This window comes from Balaenoptera borealis, assembly GCF_965194805.1.
Source record: "Balaenoptera borealis genome assembly, chromosome: 4".
Classification (NCBI taxonomy): domain Eukaryota; kingdom Metazoa; phylum Chordata; class Mammalia; order Artiodactyla; family Balaenopteridae; genus Balaenoptera; species Balaenoptera borealis.
Window position 1 is genome coordinate 85,499,744 of NC_138861.1, and position 17,512 is coordinate 85,517,255.

The 17,512-nt window shown below is 43.9% G+C and overlaps 2 protein-coding genes across 11 annotated transcripts in view; one reads left to right on the forward strand and one right to left on the reverse strand.

Moving 5' to 3' along the window:
• NSUN7 (NOP2/Sun RNA methyltransferase family member 7) overlaps positions 1–17,512 on the reverse strand; it is a 373,856-nt gene that overhangs the window by 164,834 nt on the left and 191,510 nt on the right. The window lies entirely within an intron of this gene.
• RBM47 (RNA binding motif protein 47) overlaps positions 1–17,512 on the forward strand; it is a 243,245-nt gene that overhangs the window by 63,395 nt on the left and 162,338 nt on the right. For 2 of the 10 annotated variants that reach the window (XM_082390599.1, XM_082390600.1), the window contains exon 1: positions 16,646–17,180. In XM_082390599.1, coding sequence (XP_082246725.1) covers positions 17,136–17,180 — 45 coding nt within the window. In that variant the 5' untranslated portion in view covers positions 16,646–17,135. Of the gene's footprint in view, positions 1–15,654; positions 15,760–15,807; positions 16,066–16,153; positions 16,569–16,642; positions 17,181–17,512 lie in introns of those variants that run through there. The other 8 variants (XM_082390608.1, XM_082390606.1, XM_082390607.1 and 5 more) reach the window with 8 other exon arrangements.

Genomic DNA, 17,512 nt, shown 5'->3' on the forward strand with positions numbered 1-17,512 from the left:
CTGTTTGATTAGACATTCAAATAAAATTATACACATTTCTATTTGGAGACTCACTTTGATTATTTGAAAATTCACCGTTATTGTTGTTGTTACTACTGCATTATCATTATTGTGTTGATAATAAATATTGTATAGAATACTTGTATATTGCCATTCACAAAGTATCTTTTAAAATATTAGCTTATTTGATCTATAGTATTATCCTTTGGGGAAGTATAGGACTGTAGATGAGAGAATAAGCCTCAGAGTTTTACCAGATTAGGTTTGAATCCCAGCTCTGCTCTTAGATTTGGTTAGTCTCAATGTCCATGTCCGTAAAATGGGGATAAGAATACTTAATTCATACAGCTGTGGGTGGATTTGGAGACCTAATGTAAAGAGCCTAGTTCAGTGCTTGGCACATAAAGCCCTCAATAAATGGTGGCTATGACTACTACTGTTATAATCATTCTCCTTTTCTACATGAGGAAATTGAGGCTCGAAGAGATGAAGAGATTTACTCAGGGTTGTTTATGCCATAAGTGATAAAGCTATGATTCAAATATAGGTCTTTTGGATTCAAAACTTGTCTATGTTCTTTCTTTCCACGGTGTGACATTGCCGCCCAAAACAACTGTTTTAGTACACTAAAAGTGCCTAGCTTTGTGATTCAACTCGTTAAAAAGGTACTTGTTGTGTTTTTAAGTTTTATTTGCTGTTTTGCTTTGTTCCCCTTTTTTTTCTTGTTTTTGGCAGCAAACAGGGATTGAACCTGGGCCCTCGACTGCCAGGGAATTCCCCCCTTTACCTCATGATAGTTTTCTCTTTCTCTTTCCCTGTCTCTCTCTCTCTTTCTCTCTCTCTCTCTCTTTCTCTCTCTCTCTCTCTCTCTTGCTCTCATTTAACAGAACCCAAATTAGGGAATTTGAAGTGAAGAGCAATAAAAATAGTCTTTGGATTGGTTTCTGACTCATAGCTAAACAGCTCCAACTTACACTCAAGTGCCTACCTCTTTGAAAGTCTCCAAATGTTCCCTTAGATCTTTGGAGCTGGAAGTTCTCTTCCTTCTCTTCCGTGTCATCTAGCACAGCTCCTTCGTGAAAGCAGAGGAAAGCAAGTTAGCACAGGAAGTTCACACTCGTGAAGGAGCCAGAGCTGGAACCCACATGTCCGGTATCCCCGTCCAGGTTTCTTTCTTCTTCTCTTTGTTTTCCGATGAGCGTTCTCTCTCCTTTACCCTTTTACTAAAACTAACAGACATTATCTTCATAATCCTATGTGCTGGATTCGACGATCATTTAAAATATCAGCTGCTTACACAATTGTAACACTCGAGACATCACAGTCATAAGACTAGCATGGCTTCTTTGGAAATCATGCTGTCAAGATGGGAGTCTCCTCCCAATGTTTTTGTTCTGGTCTTAGGGTGGGAACACGAGGCTTTCTCCTGACTTACCTAAGCCTTCCTGCTTTGGGCAGCATTGAAAGCAGGGCAGTACTTGCCAATCCCATGGTATTTCAGTATCTCCCTATGGTCATAACCAACGTTGGGAAGTATGAAAGTTTAAATCCTATGCTTGCAGGCTTCCTCCCTCCCTCCCTTCTTCCGTTCCTTCCTCCCTTCCTTTCCAAGCCAAGTACCCTGCTAAACCCAAATTTGGAGATTTTCCAAAAAGTTAGGCCTCTTTAAACTTGATCCTCTAAAAATCCCTTCCCCCTTCTCTCTCCTACAGTCACAGTGGCTACCTCACAGTGCACCCAAAGGCAGTGAATTTCCAAATGCAGAGGAGGAAAAAGATATGTGCCCATTTTTGAGTTCTGATCCCTGACTATTTTGAGCACAAGACCTAAATCAAACAATGATGGTCATCTTGTGTTTTGAACTGGGTATGAATTATTTTCAAACTCTTCTTGTCACTTAAACCTAAATTTCATTCCTTACTAGCTGGGACACCTTGGGCGGGCGAGCCATTTGACCTCTCTAGGCTTCTAGTTTTCCATCAGTCCATGGCTGTGATAATAGCTCAAAGGGCTAGTAGAAGAAATAAATAAGGGCTACCTGCCTGGCACACGTCAGCCCTGAAAAAATGCTAACATTCTTTCCTTCCTTGCCTCCTTAGTGCCTCTACCGCCCCTCTTCAAATCCTCCTTGGTTCTTTCCCAATTTCCACTAACAACATGGTGGAACTCAGTGTCATTTTCCTGTGCCAACTCCCATTTCTTACATTGAAGGCTGTTTAGTTCATTTCCATTTCTGCTCAGCAGGGAAGACCAACTTTCCTTCTCATGGCTCTGGAATTTGTGTTCCTCTTTGTTTGTTTGAAGTCTAACATTGTGGGGTATCAGCCTCCACCTTCGGTCTAATCCTTGCTAGTCCAGGCGGACAGGTCTTCCTTGGCAGTGAGATTTTAAAATAACACCGCAGGTAAGCACTGCTGAAATTCAGCTGAAACCAGCCTTCCCGAAAGACCAGCTGCCTGCTTAACCAAAAATCTTGGATTCCTCTCCAGGATTACATCTCCTTCTGGGCTATTTACTCAGCCCCCAGCTTACTACAGAGCTGGTTTTCACCCTATGATAAAAACTACAAAGATAGCCGCTTTCTTAAAGACTGATGGCATCTTTGAGTTGCCGCAGGCTTATCTGCAGCAATTTTCCTGTAGCCACTCCACCAACCCGCAGGCCTCTAGTCACTGGTTTTTCACACCCTTGGAATTTATTCCATGGATTGCTAATGGCTGGGCAAGTCTGTTTGGGGACTTGCCCTGCATTGAAAGGCCCCCTTTTTTTTTTGCAATAAGATCACAATCAGAGTCAGTCCTGCAGGAGGGGCAAGGAAAGGTTTCCTAACCTCCTCTCAAGACACAGAATTCCCCTTGGCCCAGCATTTGCAGGGTCAGGAACATGGCTTCCAGCTTTTTCCTGTGTACGCGGGGGTTATAGCCAGGAAACCATGGCAGAAGGCTCACATATTCTTTCATCAAATATTTATTGGGCATTTACTCTGTACAAGGCACTTTGCTAGGGCCTGGGTTGACAAGATGAGTAAGTCATAGTTCCTCATAGTTCCTAGTGGGCAAAGACAAACACACCAGCACGTAATTACAATGCCATGTGATGCACATCATAAGAGAAGTCTGTGTAAAGGGCCAAGGATCTTGGAGGAAGGAGGCCCTCGCATTGGACGGTAGAGTATGGTGGATGAAAATGGTATCACAGAGGAGGTGATCGTCCAGCAGAACTTCCAGAATGAGGAGCTCAACTGACTGGAGACAAGTGGCATAAGGGCCAAAGTGGAGGAGAAAGGAGAGACTGTTTGGTTGGATTCCTCCAGAAGTAACTTCAGAGACAAGGACTTGAATGCGATAATTAATTTGGGAGATGATCCCAGGAAACAGGGGTAGGAGAGTGAGGACTGCAGCAGGGATGGAAGGAGGGTGCGTTATCAAGACAGTTGCCATTGGACTTCCCTGGTGGTCCAGTGGTTAAGACTCCGCGCTTCCACTGCAGGGGGCGCTGGTTTGATCCCTGGTAAGGGAGCTAAGATCCCACAAGCTGTGCCGTGTGGCCAAAAAAAAAAACGTCTGGCATCTGAGGCTAACATTAAAAAAAAAAAAAAAAAAAAAAAAAAAAGGGCTTCCCTGGTGGCACAGTGTTTGGGAATCCACCTGCCAATGCAGGGGACATGGGTTTGAGCCCTGGTCTGGGAGGATCCCACAGGCTGTGGAGCAGCTGGGCCTGTGAGCCACAGCTGCTGAGCCTGCTCTCTGGAGCCCCTGAGCCACAACTACTGAGCCCGTTCACCTAGAGCCCGTGCTCTGCAGCGGGGGAAGCCACTGCAATGAGAAGCCTGCGCAACACAACGAAGAGTAGCCCCCACTCGCTGCAACTAGAGAAAGCCCACACGCAGCAACGGGGACCCAATGCAGCCAAATAAATAAATTAAAAAAAAAAAAAAAGACAGTTGCCATTGTGAGTAATTGGAGCTCAACCCCTTTGGGCAGCTCTGGGAGTCAGTGTAGCATAATGCATGGCTCACATTTACCACAACAGAAGGGCAAAGACGTTGGAGTAGGAGGAGCTGCTTCCAGGGACACTTCTGGCTTACCCTGCCTAGGGTGCTCCTGCAGCCAAAGAAAAGCCACAGGAAGAGAGATGCAGATGTTTGCAGCAATTTTTAGTGTGGACAGGTAAATGTGGCCTGATGTGAGCGAGGCTCCCATAGCATGAGACATGAAAGGCAGTGAGACGTGAAAAGAGCACCATGAATTATGGACCATTAGTGAAGGGGCAAGAGATAAAACTGAAAAAGAAAGTGGTAGTCAAATTGAATGCCTTGCTAAGGGGTTGGATTTTTATTCGATAGGGGATGGGAATCAGTGAGGGATCTGGGCGGCAGAGTGCTATGGTCAGATGAGCCAAGTGCCACAGAAGCAGGACAGGTTGTGAGATGGGAAGGCAAAGCAACACCCAGATACTGGACCTGTCAACATACTGGAGGGACAAATCAGCAGCACTTACAGGGAGGAATTAATTGTTCCTTCTTCTGTACTCTCAGGCAAAGCAGGACCTTTATGCTTTTATAATAATTGTACGTGCTTACTCAACCAGACCATCCGTTTATGGGCTCTGGTGTCATGCACCATCCTGAGCCCAATACCTAGTGCAGGGTCTAGCACACGGCAGGTACTCAGGAAGTATCTGACTGATGGATGACTAGGTTGGTTTATACTCATAGCCCTACCCAGAGCTATTCACTGTGCTTATAACAGGATAATCCTTGATTCCAAAGGGCGCTAGATTATTTTGTGTGCATTTTGGAAGTGGACTGCAGAGGCGGTGCTGACAGGATGCTCTGAAGTATTTTGAGTCTCCTCTATAAGCCCAGAGCAGGTCACAGATGATGTTTCCTTCCCCCTGTGCTGCTCTCGCAAGGCCTCGGTGGAACTTTCCCTAATTGTCACTTCCATGGAGACATTTTGCCACGGTCCCTATGTTATCACCGGAGGCTGGACTTTCCCTCTGGCCTTGGCCAACTAAGTGTCCTAGCCCCCTCTTTCTGCCTAAATCGGACAGCAGTTTCTTCTGCCAACCAGAGAAAGAGGCTATCGTTGTCATTCAACAAGAGGATAGTTTTCTGAAGTGGCTCTGTGACCTTTTCAGAAAATCCCCATAGAAAGGGGAAATATCCTGATGATAAACAAGAGGAAAATAGAAACAATTCAGTAGCCAAATCATTTCCGGAAGGGGCTCCACGCCCAGTGATTCTGACCCAGATCTCAAAGTAGAGGAGAGTTAATCAGATCCCACCACCACAGAGTCCAAAAAGAACCTCTAGAGATCATTCGACCATGGCTCTGCTGTAGGCACAACCAAACTGAGTTCATTAAACAGCTGTACTTCAAACATTTTAGGAAGGAGATTCTTTATCCTTTTCCATTAGAGATCAAAAAATTTTATGGTTAAGAAGTCCTTCAAGGAAGTAACAGAACTTATGACCTGGAAACTCATTTCATAGCTGATGAAACTGAAGCTGAGCCAGTGCTAAAACATTGTCCCTTGACCCCCAGTTTAGAAACTTCCTTCAATCACTCATCAAGCATTCCTTGAGTGCCTACCATGTGGACCTCTAGTTGGAACTGGGAAAACACAGCTCAACAAGACAGTTTCTGCACCCCCAGGAGGGGGCTCATAATCCAGTTGAGCAGAAATATTTGCATTTAATTAACTATAACCACATGTCACCAATGCTACAATAAAGGCATATTCAAATGCGTCTTGAAGTCTTACCAAGGTCTTTTTTGTTTAAAAAAAAAAAAATAGGTGCTAATATTTATAGCAGATTGCAAATGCTTCTACTTCTACCTCCTGCTCCAATCCTCGTGTTCATTAAGAAATGTACACATTTCATTAGGTACACACTTAATGACAATTGTGTAAATCCCTGAATTTTATTGTAAAATCAGAAAGCACATGCTCCCAACTCAAGTTGCAGGGTCAAGCTGTTATTTGTCCAAAGCGGTAAAGCAGCCGAACTGAGGTATTTACCTTCCTACTGCCTACGACCTTAGAAACATCGTCACCGTGCTGACAATAAATGGAATCAGATGCTAAAAAAAATAAAGAAGAATAAAGAAAAAGGAAATCTTACTACTTTCCAGGTTTATTGTAAAATCCACAATGAAACCCTTAATGTTTTTTGTTTTTGTTGTTTTTTTTAAAGGGAACGCTATTTATTTATTTATTTAGGCTGTGTTGGGTCTTCGTTTCTGTGCGAGGGCTTTCTCTAGTTGCGGCAAGCGGGGGCCACTCTTCATCGCGGTGCGTGGGCCTCTCACTATCGCGGCCTCTCTTGATGCGGAGCACAGGCTCCAGATGCGCAGGCTCAGTACTTGTGGCTCACGGGCCTAGTTACTCCGCGGCATGTGGGATCTTCCCAGACCAGGGCTCGAACCCGTGTCCCCTGCATTGGCAGGCAGATTCTCAACCACTGCGCCACGAGGGAAGCCCCCCTTAATGTTTTTGAGGGGAGGAGTCATACAGGTCACTAGCCCATGGACTGGTTGTCATTGCCAAAGTAATAGGCTGAAGTTAGAATGTGATTTATTTGAGCAATATTGTGTCAATTAGGGCCTAAAAGAAAGATGCTGGTAGACTAGCCTCTTATCATTCTAAAAAGAAAAAACGCACTAGTCTTACCAAAGTTAAGAAAGGAGATACTACCAGGATGATAGCTTTCTGATTAGTAAGACATGAGGGGGAAAATGCCCCTGGGGATAGACAGGTAAGTGTGTATAAATTTCACTAACTCTGCCATTGCTATTTCATATGACCCTTCAATCAAGAATTGAACTTGAAAGTGTCAATCAGTGATGCATTGAAGTAAAAATGCCACTTAGGTTCTGGAACCAAATCTCCTTCTGCTCCCCTATAGCCAGTACTGACCTAGTTTCAACTGCCGGCCCCATAGCTGGATGCTGTGGCGAACCTGTTCCTGCAACTCGTGGGATGCCCCACTCTCCTACCTGCAAGTCACCACCTCTCTCTGTGAATTCCTGTTTTTATTGATGGTCATATGAAGCTAGAAACCTTGGAAGCAGGTTGCCTGCTCTTTTTTCTCACTGCCACTCCCTCCCTTCTTCCTTACCACATTCAGGTGACATCAAATTCTCTCAGTTCTATTTATTCAACAAATCAGGGAGGGTTAAACTGCAGTACATAGAAATCATTCTAGCTGTTTTAAGCAGAAAGGGACTTAATATACGCAACTAAGTACTTATACAATTATTGGAAGTGCAGGTATTCCACTGGACCCTGAGGCCTGGCTTCCATAGTAACACCGCAGAATTGGCCTGTCAGGGGAGCTGCTGCATTGCCACAATCAGGAAGGTGGGAAGTTAGAAAACCACCACTGGAACTATTGAGTTCAGGGAAACACCTCTTTCTGGGGTCAGAAAGCTACCACTGCCATATTTGCAACAGACGCATGCCATGTCTGCTAGATCCACACCAGCAAAAAATGGGTGCCCTGTGCCCTGTGCTCTGTGCTCTACCCACAAAGCTAGCAGCCCCGTGGGATGATGCCACAGGAACACTCCACGTGTTTATGACTGTGCTTGCTGGAAGAAATAGCAGAAGCAGCCAGAAACCTGGCCCCTTCCTCACTTTTATCTTCCAAACTTTGCATAAAATGGATCCGTTTGTCAGAACTCACATTGCATTTGGAGCTTCAACTGCAAGGGGTCTGGGAAATGTGGTTTTTAGCTTTCCAGCCTTTCAGGACAAGGAGGTACACTGGAAGAAGGGTAGAATGAGATAATTCACAGTATCTACCGCATTCAACATCTTTTGAACAGCCACTGCCATATGCACCTGGTCATCTCTTACCTGAACCATTGCAATTTCCTCATAACTAGTCTCTCTGCTCCAAAGTTCTCCCCCTCTTCAATCCATCCTCTGTGTTGCACTTAAAACACACCTGGGATCATGTCACTGTCCTGCTCAAAATCTTATCACCCATAAGAATAAGGACCATTCTCCTTTCAAGTCTCTTAACCATCTGGCCCCAACTCACCTTACCAGCTGCAAATCCTGCCACTTCACCACCCCCCAGGCTTTGGTCACACTGGGTGTTAAATGCTTTCACCACTCCTCTCCCTATGTTGTCGTTACTGTTCATGACATTCCCCTGACTAGAATTCCCTACTACCCTTCATTTTTCTTATTTTTAATTCCCTGTTCAAACGTTACCACCTCTAAAAAGTTCCCTTCACTTTCCCCCTCTTTCCACACAGGCAGAATTAATGGGTTCTTCCTGGCATTTTGCATCTCTCTCTATTGCCTTCCTTGCTTTGTATTATGTATAGTTAAATATGTGTCTGTCTTTCCAATATGAGGGAATGGATCATGTTTCTATTCATCTGTGTATCTCCAGTGTGTGATTCTTGGTAGATACTCAATAAATATTTGTTGAACAAATGAATGAATGAATGACTTGTTCTCTGTGTCTAGGACACCCTATCCCACTTGACTGGCTTTCCTCTTCAGCTTATAGACATTCCGAGGCCTTTCTCCTCTCAAAAAGCAAGCTTTCCTTTGATCCTCTGGCTATTATCCTATCACCGTTCTTCATTTCAAGCCCAGTTATCTGAAAGGGTTGCCTACACCTGCTATCTTCACTCCTTCACCACCCAGCTTTACCACTCCACCAAAATCACCCTTGTCTAGGTCACCAGTTATCTCCTAGTTGCTAAACAAAATGATAGTTTTCAATCCTTATCTTACTTAACTCTTTGCCTCACTTGACTTTGTGAACAAGCCTTCCTTCTTGAACCTCATTCCTTCCTGGGCTAACACTTTCTCCTTAGCCTTCGCCATGGACTCTTCTCCCTTTGTCAGGACAGAGTTTCTGTCTCTAGTCCTCTTCTCTTCTCCTCCCAGCACTCTGGGTGATCTCATGGCCCCATTATACTCCTAAGTCATTTCGTATCATTCTCTCCTTCCATCCCTCCACTCCAGCTACGCCAACCTTCTAGCTGTTCTCGAATAGGCCAACAACACTCTTGCTCTGCCTGGAGTACACTTCCTCTGGGTGTTTGAGTTGCTCTGTCCCTCACCATCTTCACTCCTCTCAATGTCACCTTTTCAGAGAGGCCTTCCCAACCACTTATTAAATTTTTTAAACATCTTTATTGGAGTATAATTGCTTTACAATGGTGTGTTAGTTTCTGCTGTACCTGACCACCTTTGAAATATTGCAACCCACTTCAACTTTATTTTTCTTCCTTTTACTCTTCTATTCCCTTCCCTGCTTTATTTTTCTTCATAGCTTCATAGTACTTACCATCATCAAACCTGCTGTATATTTGGCTTATTTATTATGTTTTTTTTTTTGTCTGTCTCTCCCAACCAGAATGTAAACTCCATGAGGACAAGTTTGTGCCTGTTTTGTTCACTGCTGTTTTCCCAAGTTCTAGAACAGTGCTTGGCACATGGTCGGTGTTTAATAAATGTTTGTGGAATGAATGATTACCTCTACTCCAAACCCTTTTGTGTTTCCTAACTCACCTCCAATAACTGATCAGTCACTAAGCCCCATGACTCTTACCTCCTAAATATATCCTTAATCCTCTCTTCTCCATGTGCTTTGCCTCTAGTCTAGCCTCCAACAGGTATGCCAATTTGATCTCTGCACCCCCTTTTCAAAGCCCTTCTGAACTCCTTCGCAAAACAGTTAGTTCTCATGAACTGGTCTATCTCTCAATTTCATTTTATACTACTGTCATCCAACCCTCTAGCTATAGAGAGCTACTTGTCTCAAACCCCTGAATCCACCATCTCTCTTGTTCTGGGGTGGTTTTCACTCTCCTGAAATACATTTCTCAACTTCTTTACCTGTCAACTCCTAAGCAACCTACAGGCCTCTCAGTTCTGACATCATCTCTCTTAGTCGACCCCTAAAGCCTAAGTTAAACTGCCATGAACTTCCTGGGGTTACACACTGTAAGGCCATTGGCTGGTTGCTTACCTGTTGCCATAGAGTCTAAGTTCCTTGAAGATAGGGACCTTATCTCATTTATTTTTCTTTATTCAGCATGATGCACAGAACCTAACACATAATAGATGCTTGATAAATATTGGTTGGATAAAACAATAGGTAGTTGGATGATGAATCATAACAGGAAATACTTACATTGGGCTTATTATGGTCTGGTGCTCTTCCCAGCACCCCACTTACAGTAACACACGGAAACTTCCCAATACTCCTAATGGTGAAGATACTGGTAAGGAGCCTAAAGACCCGGGATGGTTAAGTTATTTGCCCACAGTCACACAGTTGGTAAGTGGCAGACACAGGATTCAGACTCAGGTATCTGGCTCCACACTGTCTGTAACACTATGCTTATACCGGTGATGGATGGATGGAAGGTGTATACAAGGATAGTCTAAGTAGAGAAACAATAGAAGCAAAGGTGAGAATATTCACATTATTTTTATGTGGCTTTTATGGTCAGTAAATTTGGCCATACCTGAAATGAATTCTGTCATGTAAAATACTCATCCCCGGACTTCCCTGGTGGCACAATGGTTAAGAATCCGCCTGCCGATGCAGGGGACACGGGTTCGAGCCCTGGTCCGGGAAGATCCCACAAGCCACGGAGCAACTAAGCCCATGCGCCACAAATACTGAGCCTGCACTCTAGAGCCCACGAGTCACAGCTACTGAGCCCACGTGCCACAACTACTGAAGCCCGCGTGCCACAACTACTGAAGCCTGCGTGCCTAGAGCCCGTGCTCCGCAACAAGAGAAGCCACCACAAGGACAAGCCTGCGCACCGCAATGAAGAGTAGCCCGCACTCGCCGCAACTAGAGAAAGCCCGCGCACAGCAACAAAGACCCAACGCAGCCAAAAATAAATAAATAAATTTATAAAAAAAAAATACTCATCCCCTACAATGTATGTCAAATTAAAACCTTACTCATATTTTGGACAACACACTTTGTATTCACTCTCCAATGTGACCCTAAACCTCAGATCCTAGATGAGCTAAACCCTACCTTCCTTGACACACACTTCTACAAATTGATATCAAAATATTCAAATGTATATCCACATTCACTCATTCATTCAACAAACACTTTCTGAGTGCTTCCTGTGTGCCAGGCGCTGTCTTTACACTGGTACTACTGCTACTAGAGTACACACGCCCATATATAATATAATCATAGACAGTATAGAATCTTTTCTGAGGCTGTAGAGTATAGTGGTTAGGGTCACAGGCTAAGGAGCCAGACTGCCTGGGTTAAACCCCAGCTCTGCCATTTTCTAGTTGTGGGATCTCAGCATTGTCATCTGTCCTGTGCATTGGTCTCTTCATCTATAAAATGGGTACAACAGTCTGTCTCCAGGGGTTGTTGTGAGGATTAAATAGTTAAAACATGTAAAGTGCTTAACACAGCATCTGGCAAATACTCTGTAGTAAGCACTTAATAAATGTTAGTAATTTTATGTTGACAATCTTTTTTAATAAGTTATTGCTGAATGATTGAGCTTCTTATGTGAGGCTGTCTTTCATTATAAAATAAAAAGAAATCTGGAGGTCTTCTCTGATGGGGAATAAGCCTTAAAGGGATATAAAGGAATTAACGACATTTGTTGCCATAACAAAACCATGTCTTGGTCTCGAGTGGGCCTTTAAAGGCCTGTAATTTACATTAGGGCTCCTTCTATCTCAGCAGGCGGGTGAGGCGGGCAAAGCCTGCAGCCTAAATAGGCGGGCTTTGGCAGAGCTATTTGTGCAGGAAGAACGGAGGTCAAGGGACTTCTTGTATTAAAGGCCTTTCTCAAAATGAAGGATTTGGCTTCTGAGATTAATGTTCGAAGTGAACCCCTGCTATACTTAATTCCCTTTTCTGTGAACTCAGTGCATTTTTAAAATTCAGTTAGGGGCCCTCCTATGGTGTGGCATGGAAACCACAAACCCAGACGCCCTTCCGATGGAGTTCACACTGCCCTCCCTCATCTTTCGACCCATGGGCTGATGACTGCATTCTAGGGTTAGTCACTGCGCTAAATTCTTTAGGTTAAAGTGTGCCCAGAAATAACATGTCTTAAATTTGCACACTTTAGATCCACTGGGGACTTACTATAAACATTTAAAAGTAAAAGATTTCTTTAAAAAAGGCTTCTATGGGTAGTTAGTGGCCACCACGTGAGGAAATGAGAAGCTGTGGAAACTGTGGGGATGAGAGGTCTCTTTGGGTCGAGTTGCATTTTTTAGATTATAATAGGGTTTCTTTTCCAAATAATTTCTGTTGGGCAAAATATCAACAGCCTCAACAGAAAGCTTGGGTTCAGATTGGTGATTTTATCCCATCTACCAATAAGTTTTCTGTTTTAGGTAAAATTAGGAGGAATGAGGGAAACTGGTGGAAAGTAAATCCATTGAGAAGATATTTGCCTTTTTCACTTTGTAAGATCAGCTCCCATGAGAAATAAACAATAAAAGCTCCCCTCCCCACAAAAGTCAACTGCTTATCATATAACCACAGGTACAAGGAATTGTTATATAGGGAAATGATTATAACAGTAATAATAGCAAACAGTTATACAGCAATTACTATGTGCCGGGCATTATTCTAAGCTCTTTGCACTTATTTGTTACATGCCTCATTTAGGCCTCACGTGTATCATTTTAGTGCATAGTCTTTGGTCTTAAAAAAGAATAACTAACATGTTGAAACTTAGAGTGTGTCGAGCACTGTGTTTTTATGTGTATCACCTCATTTAATCTTCATGATGACCCCACAGTTAGGTATTGCATCAGCCGCAAACTGAGGCTCAGAGAGTTAGGTAACACTCCCCACAACTGCCAGGATGCAAACTTCGGTCTTATTGACATCAAGCCTGAGCTCTTTATCTTGCTGCCCTTCTGTTTGTCATAGAATTGGAAGCATACTGCATAGGGTCAGTATGTCTCACTTTCATAGGGATCTTTGATGGGGTTCTTTGTGGGTTTCCATGCCTCCAAAGTGAGAAGTGTCTGGAAACTCTGGCTAGAATTTCCTGGTCCTCTCCCCACAACTAGGAGCTAAAATAATTGTTTGGAACTCCTTGATTCTGTTCCCTAACTGGGTATAGGAATAGAGTAATCATAGTTCTAGCAATAGGAATAGTGAAAAGCAGTTAAAAAAAAACCCCCCAAAACCTGAAACAAAAACTTTGGCTCTGCTATTTACCAGCACCTTGGAGCAACTCTTGATAACCTCAGTTTCCTAATCTGAGCAGTGGGGTGATACAAATGATTTGTGACTTACCCATACATACACTGTTGTGATGACCAAAGATGACAATACATCATCATTGGAAATTCTATGTAGATGCGTGGTTATTATTGTACGGTGGTTCTCTACAAAGGTCTGAGGCTTGCCCCTATTAATGAGGGTGTCTTGCACTAGTGTTATTTGACCTTAAATATGTGAAACACAGTTCTTTGTGAGCTGTGGAGTAGGTTTTTTCCAGGTACAAAAGGAAATACCACTTCTGGAGTACCTACTATGTGCCAGGACTGAAGCTCAGCTCAGTTAAGCAATCTGCCCAGCATCACATAGCTAAGAGGTAAAATTTAGATTCAAACTCACAGTTACGGGAAAACAATCTCCATGCTATTTGCATCCACTCTAGCACTCTGCCTTTTAGGCAGAAGGGAAAGAAGAAAGCGGAAAGCAAAAGCAGGGGTCTGCAGAACTCAAATGCCGCAGGATTATGGGGTTTGCCTGAGAATTAAAATGATGATGATGATGATGATGATGATGATTATAATAGTAATAGTAAAGACGAAGAACAGACATCAAGGTCAGCCACAAAGAATTAATAATGAAAGTTTACATTTCTTTTGCCATAGACTGCCACTGAAAAAATCCGTTTTGTTTTCTGTACGTTCCTAGGGATAGCAGTGGGAAGTAGTTAGGAATAAGAATTATACCCACTTAATAGGTGGCAGTGTACAAAACTGAGAAAGAAAGAGCAGAAGTGTCAGGAAACATTTGAGAGAAAGTAACCAACTCAGAACTGCCATAAGGACTTGCTTCCAGGGCCATCTTCCTTGACTCCAGCTTCAGTTCACCTGCAGTCACTGATCTCCACACTTTCAAACTCACTGTATTATTCCTGGTCATTTTTCCCCAGGTTTGGCCCAGTTCTTCCTGTAGAAAAACCTGTTCTGAGGTGGAAAAATCTGTGAGCCTGAGAATGTCCCCTCTTGAATTCTTTAACTCAGAGGGTCCCTGACACTGGGAGGCTCTCAAGGCCACAATCCAGATATTTCTGGAAAAGAAAAGAAAAATTCAAGCTAACGTGGAGTTGGAGTTTTTAAGTTGTCTTGCGGTTGTGGAGCCCTCGTGCGTGCCTGGCAGCTTAGATACTGTGAGAGAACCTCGGAGAGTTCTCTGATCTTCATGCTTCACTCTGGCTTACATACTGACAAGGAATGAATCTAAAACTCAGAAAATGTTTAATTGATCTGTTATGCCTTGCACCATAGAAAGATAAAAAATCAAAGGGATTTAAAAGCTTTCAGAATTCTTTGCTGGTTTTAAGGAATCATTTTTTCCAAAAGGTGGCAAATGCTGCTTTTAGATTTAACTAGAACTGCGAACAACCCCAGCCTCACCACTCAGGGAAAACTTGCACTAATTGACCTCAGTGCCTTCAATCTGCAAAATGGGGATAAAGTACTTCATAGGATAGAACTGTAGGATCAGATGAGATGAGGTGGGTGAAAGTGCACAACAAAGTACAAAGAGCCTCATTCATGTAAAGGGACTATGATTTCTTTCTTTAAGAGTGAAGTTAAGTGGAGGCAAAAGGGTGTCAGCACTGATCACATCTTAGCCTTCAATAATCACTTTCGAATATTTATGAGTTTGAAAATTATTTCTCCCAATTTCACACTGATTTTCAAATGGCAATGACCATTATTTGTCCAGCATTGGCTTTTAACTGAATAGGATAAGTAACTCTCCCAGGGTCAGACAGTAAATTAAGTGCCTAAATCCAAATTAGAATGAAGCACACATCCATGGTAGATTGCAGGGTCCTGAGTTTCCTCCCTGTTAGTGAACTTCATGGAGTGTACAGGCCGATTTATTTTCATGTATCTTGTCAATCTTGCAACTTTTAAGTGAGATGGAAATCATCTGAACACTATTTTACAGGACCTTTATTTTCCATCACATTCAAGACTGTCCACAATGAATGTAAACTGCAAAAATCTCATCGTTAGAATCTTCCAGAAACAGAGGCTGGGAGAGGTTAAAAAAACAACAAAAACAAAAACACTGGCTCAAAGCCTTACAGCTAGTGAGTGGCAATGCTGGATCAAGAGCCCACTTCTCCGATCAGGACCTCTCCTCTTCACAAAAAAGCCATAGTACAAATAATAATAATAATTTTAAAAAATATAGTGGCAGCTAACACAATGTGCCAGGCACTGTTCTAAGCTTTTTGTATGTATTAACTAATTTAACCCGCAAAAAAAATTTTTGGAGTATTCCTTAACTAAAGCAGCCCAGTGAGAAGCAGCACTTTTTTTTTTTTTCTCAGTTGAATGACATTGCAACCCGAAATCACAACTCCGTTTTAGGTTCCTGGTGGTGCCTGCTTCCTCTTCTAGTTTGTTTAGTCACAGAATTCGATTCCTGTTGGCCGATTACGCGCCTACAAACAGGCTTAGCGCTCAATTGAAATGCGTGAGGCTCCTTAACTCTTGTATAAACAGGTAATGCGAAGGGGTGGGGCACAGATTGCGGATTTCTTTGCGACGGGGATGGGGTGGGAGTTAGAACTAACTACCCAGAGATCAGGCAAGGTGAAGGGAGGGCTCGGCTGCTGTTTTTAAATGCAGTGTTTTTTGTTCCGTTTCTAGAAGCCAGCTGCAACTTTAGGTCAGAGCGCATTAAAATGAGCCACTTCTGAACGAGCAGCGCCCAGGCCCCAGGCCCTGCTGTGAAGGCCCCGGCAAAGGTCAGGGCTTGGTCCGCGTGACGTTCCTCCCCGTGCTCATCCAAGCGGTGCTCTGCCTCAGGTAAGGACACTCTGGGAGGTTCTCCCGTCTTCAGGCCCTCCGCCGAGCTCGCGGTGATCCTACCTGGTCAAACGACTTCTTTACTAGGGGGGGAGAACGGGGGTGGGGTGTACTGATCGGCTCGTGATTCAACAGCTGGTTCCTTATTCCTCAAACGTGGTTCTGCTTGGGTTCCCTCAACAGCCCAAAGGGGCCAGACGTCTGATTCAGACAGATGTCCTCAGGTGGAGCAGGTGCCACTTCTGGGGCTGTTTCTGGCTGTCTGAAATGGATGTGACTTTTTGAGCGGGGAGAGAAGTCTGTGAGGTGAAGTCCCCAAATCTCTCCCAGTCAAGACAAGATTTTTTTTTTTTTTTTTTTTAACCTTCAGCAAAGGTATCTGCCCTCCTAAAACAACAGGAATGTTGCACTGGCCTTCAGCCAGCGAAGGCTCAGCGAGCAGGATAAAATTTCAATGCAGATTTACGGGAAGTTGCCGGTGCTGGGAGTAAAAATCTGGTTTGGTGAGTTTAAGGGAAGGGAGTAGACGAGAGACAACCTTGCTACTGTGAGGCGCAGAGCCTCGGCTGGGGGAGGGCAGAGGGAGGAGGGGGGAGGGAACAGGGAAGAGCTGGAGCCGAGACTCTGAGCGCTCCCCGCGCGCAGCGCCGGACGCAGCAGGGCTCCCTGGGCCGCCGGTCTCCCCCGGGTGAGGATCCGACGCCGCTCTGCCAGTGGAATCGCCGCGCTTTCAAGTTCACGCTCCCGCCAGGAATTTAGCCCCAGAGAGCTGCCTTCTGGTTATCGCTCCTGCTTCCCACTTTGGAATGTGCAGTTTGGGACAGTGAGAAGCCGGGGCTCGGGGAGTTTTCCTCGTAGAGAGTTTCTCTCTGCAGGTTTCCAAGGTTAAGAAATTCTGACAAACTGGAATTCCCAGAGCCTGGGAGTTAAGGCTCAAAAGATCTGTTGCTTTAAGCGGCGCGGTAGGGAGTAGCTGGACACTCCTTATTTTGGTTTTACATTAAAAAGAGGGAGGCCGAGAAGATGTTGTAGGTTACTTCCTAGCTCTGTAAATTGCTACCGGGCTGTGAATGGTGTTAATTTCTGAAGTGGGCGACTGCAAATACATAACAAAGGTAAGGTAGCTTTGGGCAATCCTAACTACTGTCCCTTAATCTTCCATTTGGGTCCTAATTTTGAAATCTTGTTTTCTTCTCTTTTTAGCCCTTGTCTCCCCTCATTCTACCATCCCCCCTTCCGACTCTGGTATATTTAATGGGAAAGCAATGGTTTATAAAAAGATTTTAAACGCGTCAGCTTCTGGAAAAGCAGAAAATCATATACAGTCAGCCCCCTCGTTTCCTCTGGTGATGAAACCTTTTCCATACAAGAAACAGACTTTTTTTTTTCGCTCTTGAAAGCATACGATTGGGCCGTCCAGAGGCACAGGTGACTTTTTAGACTCAGA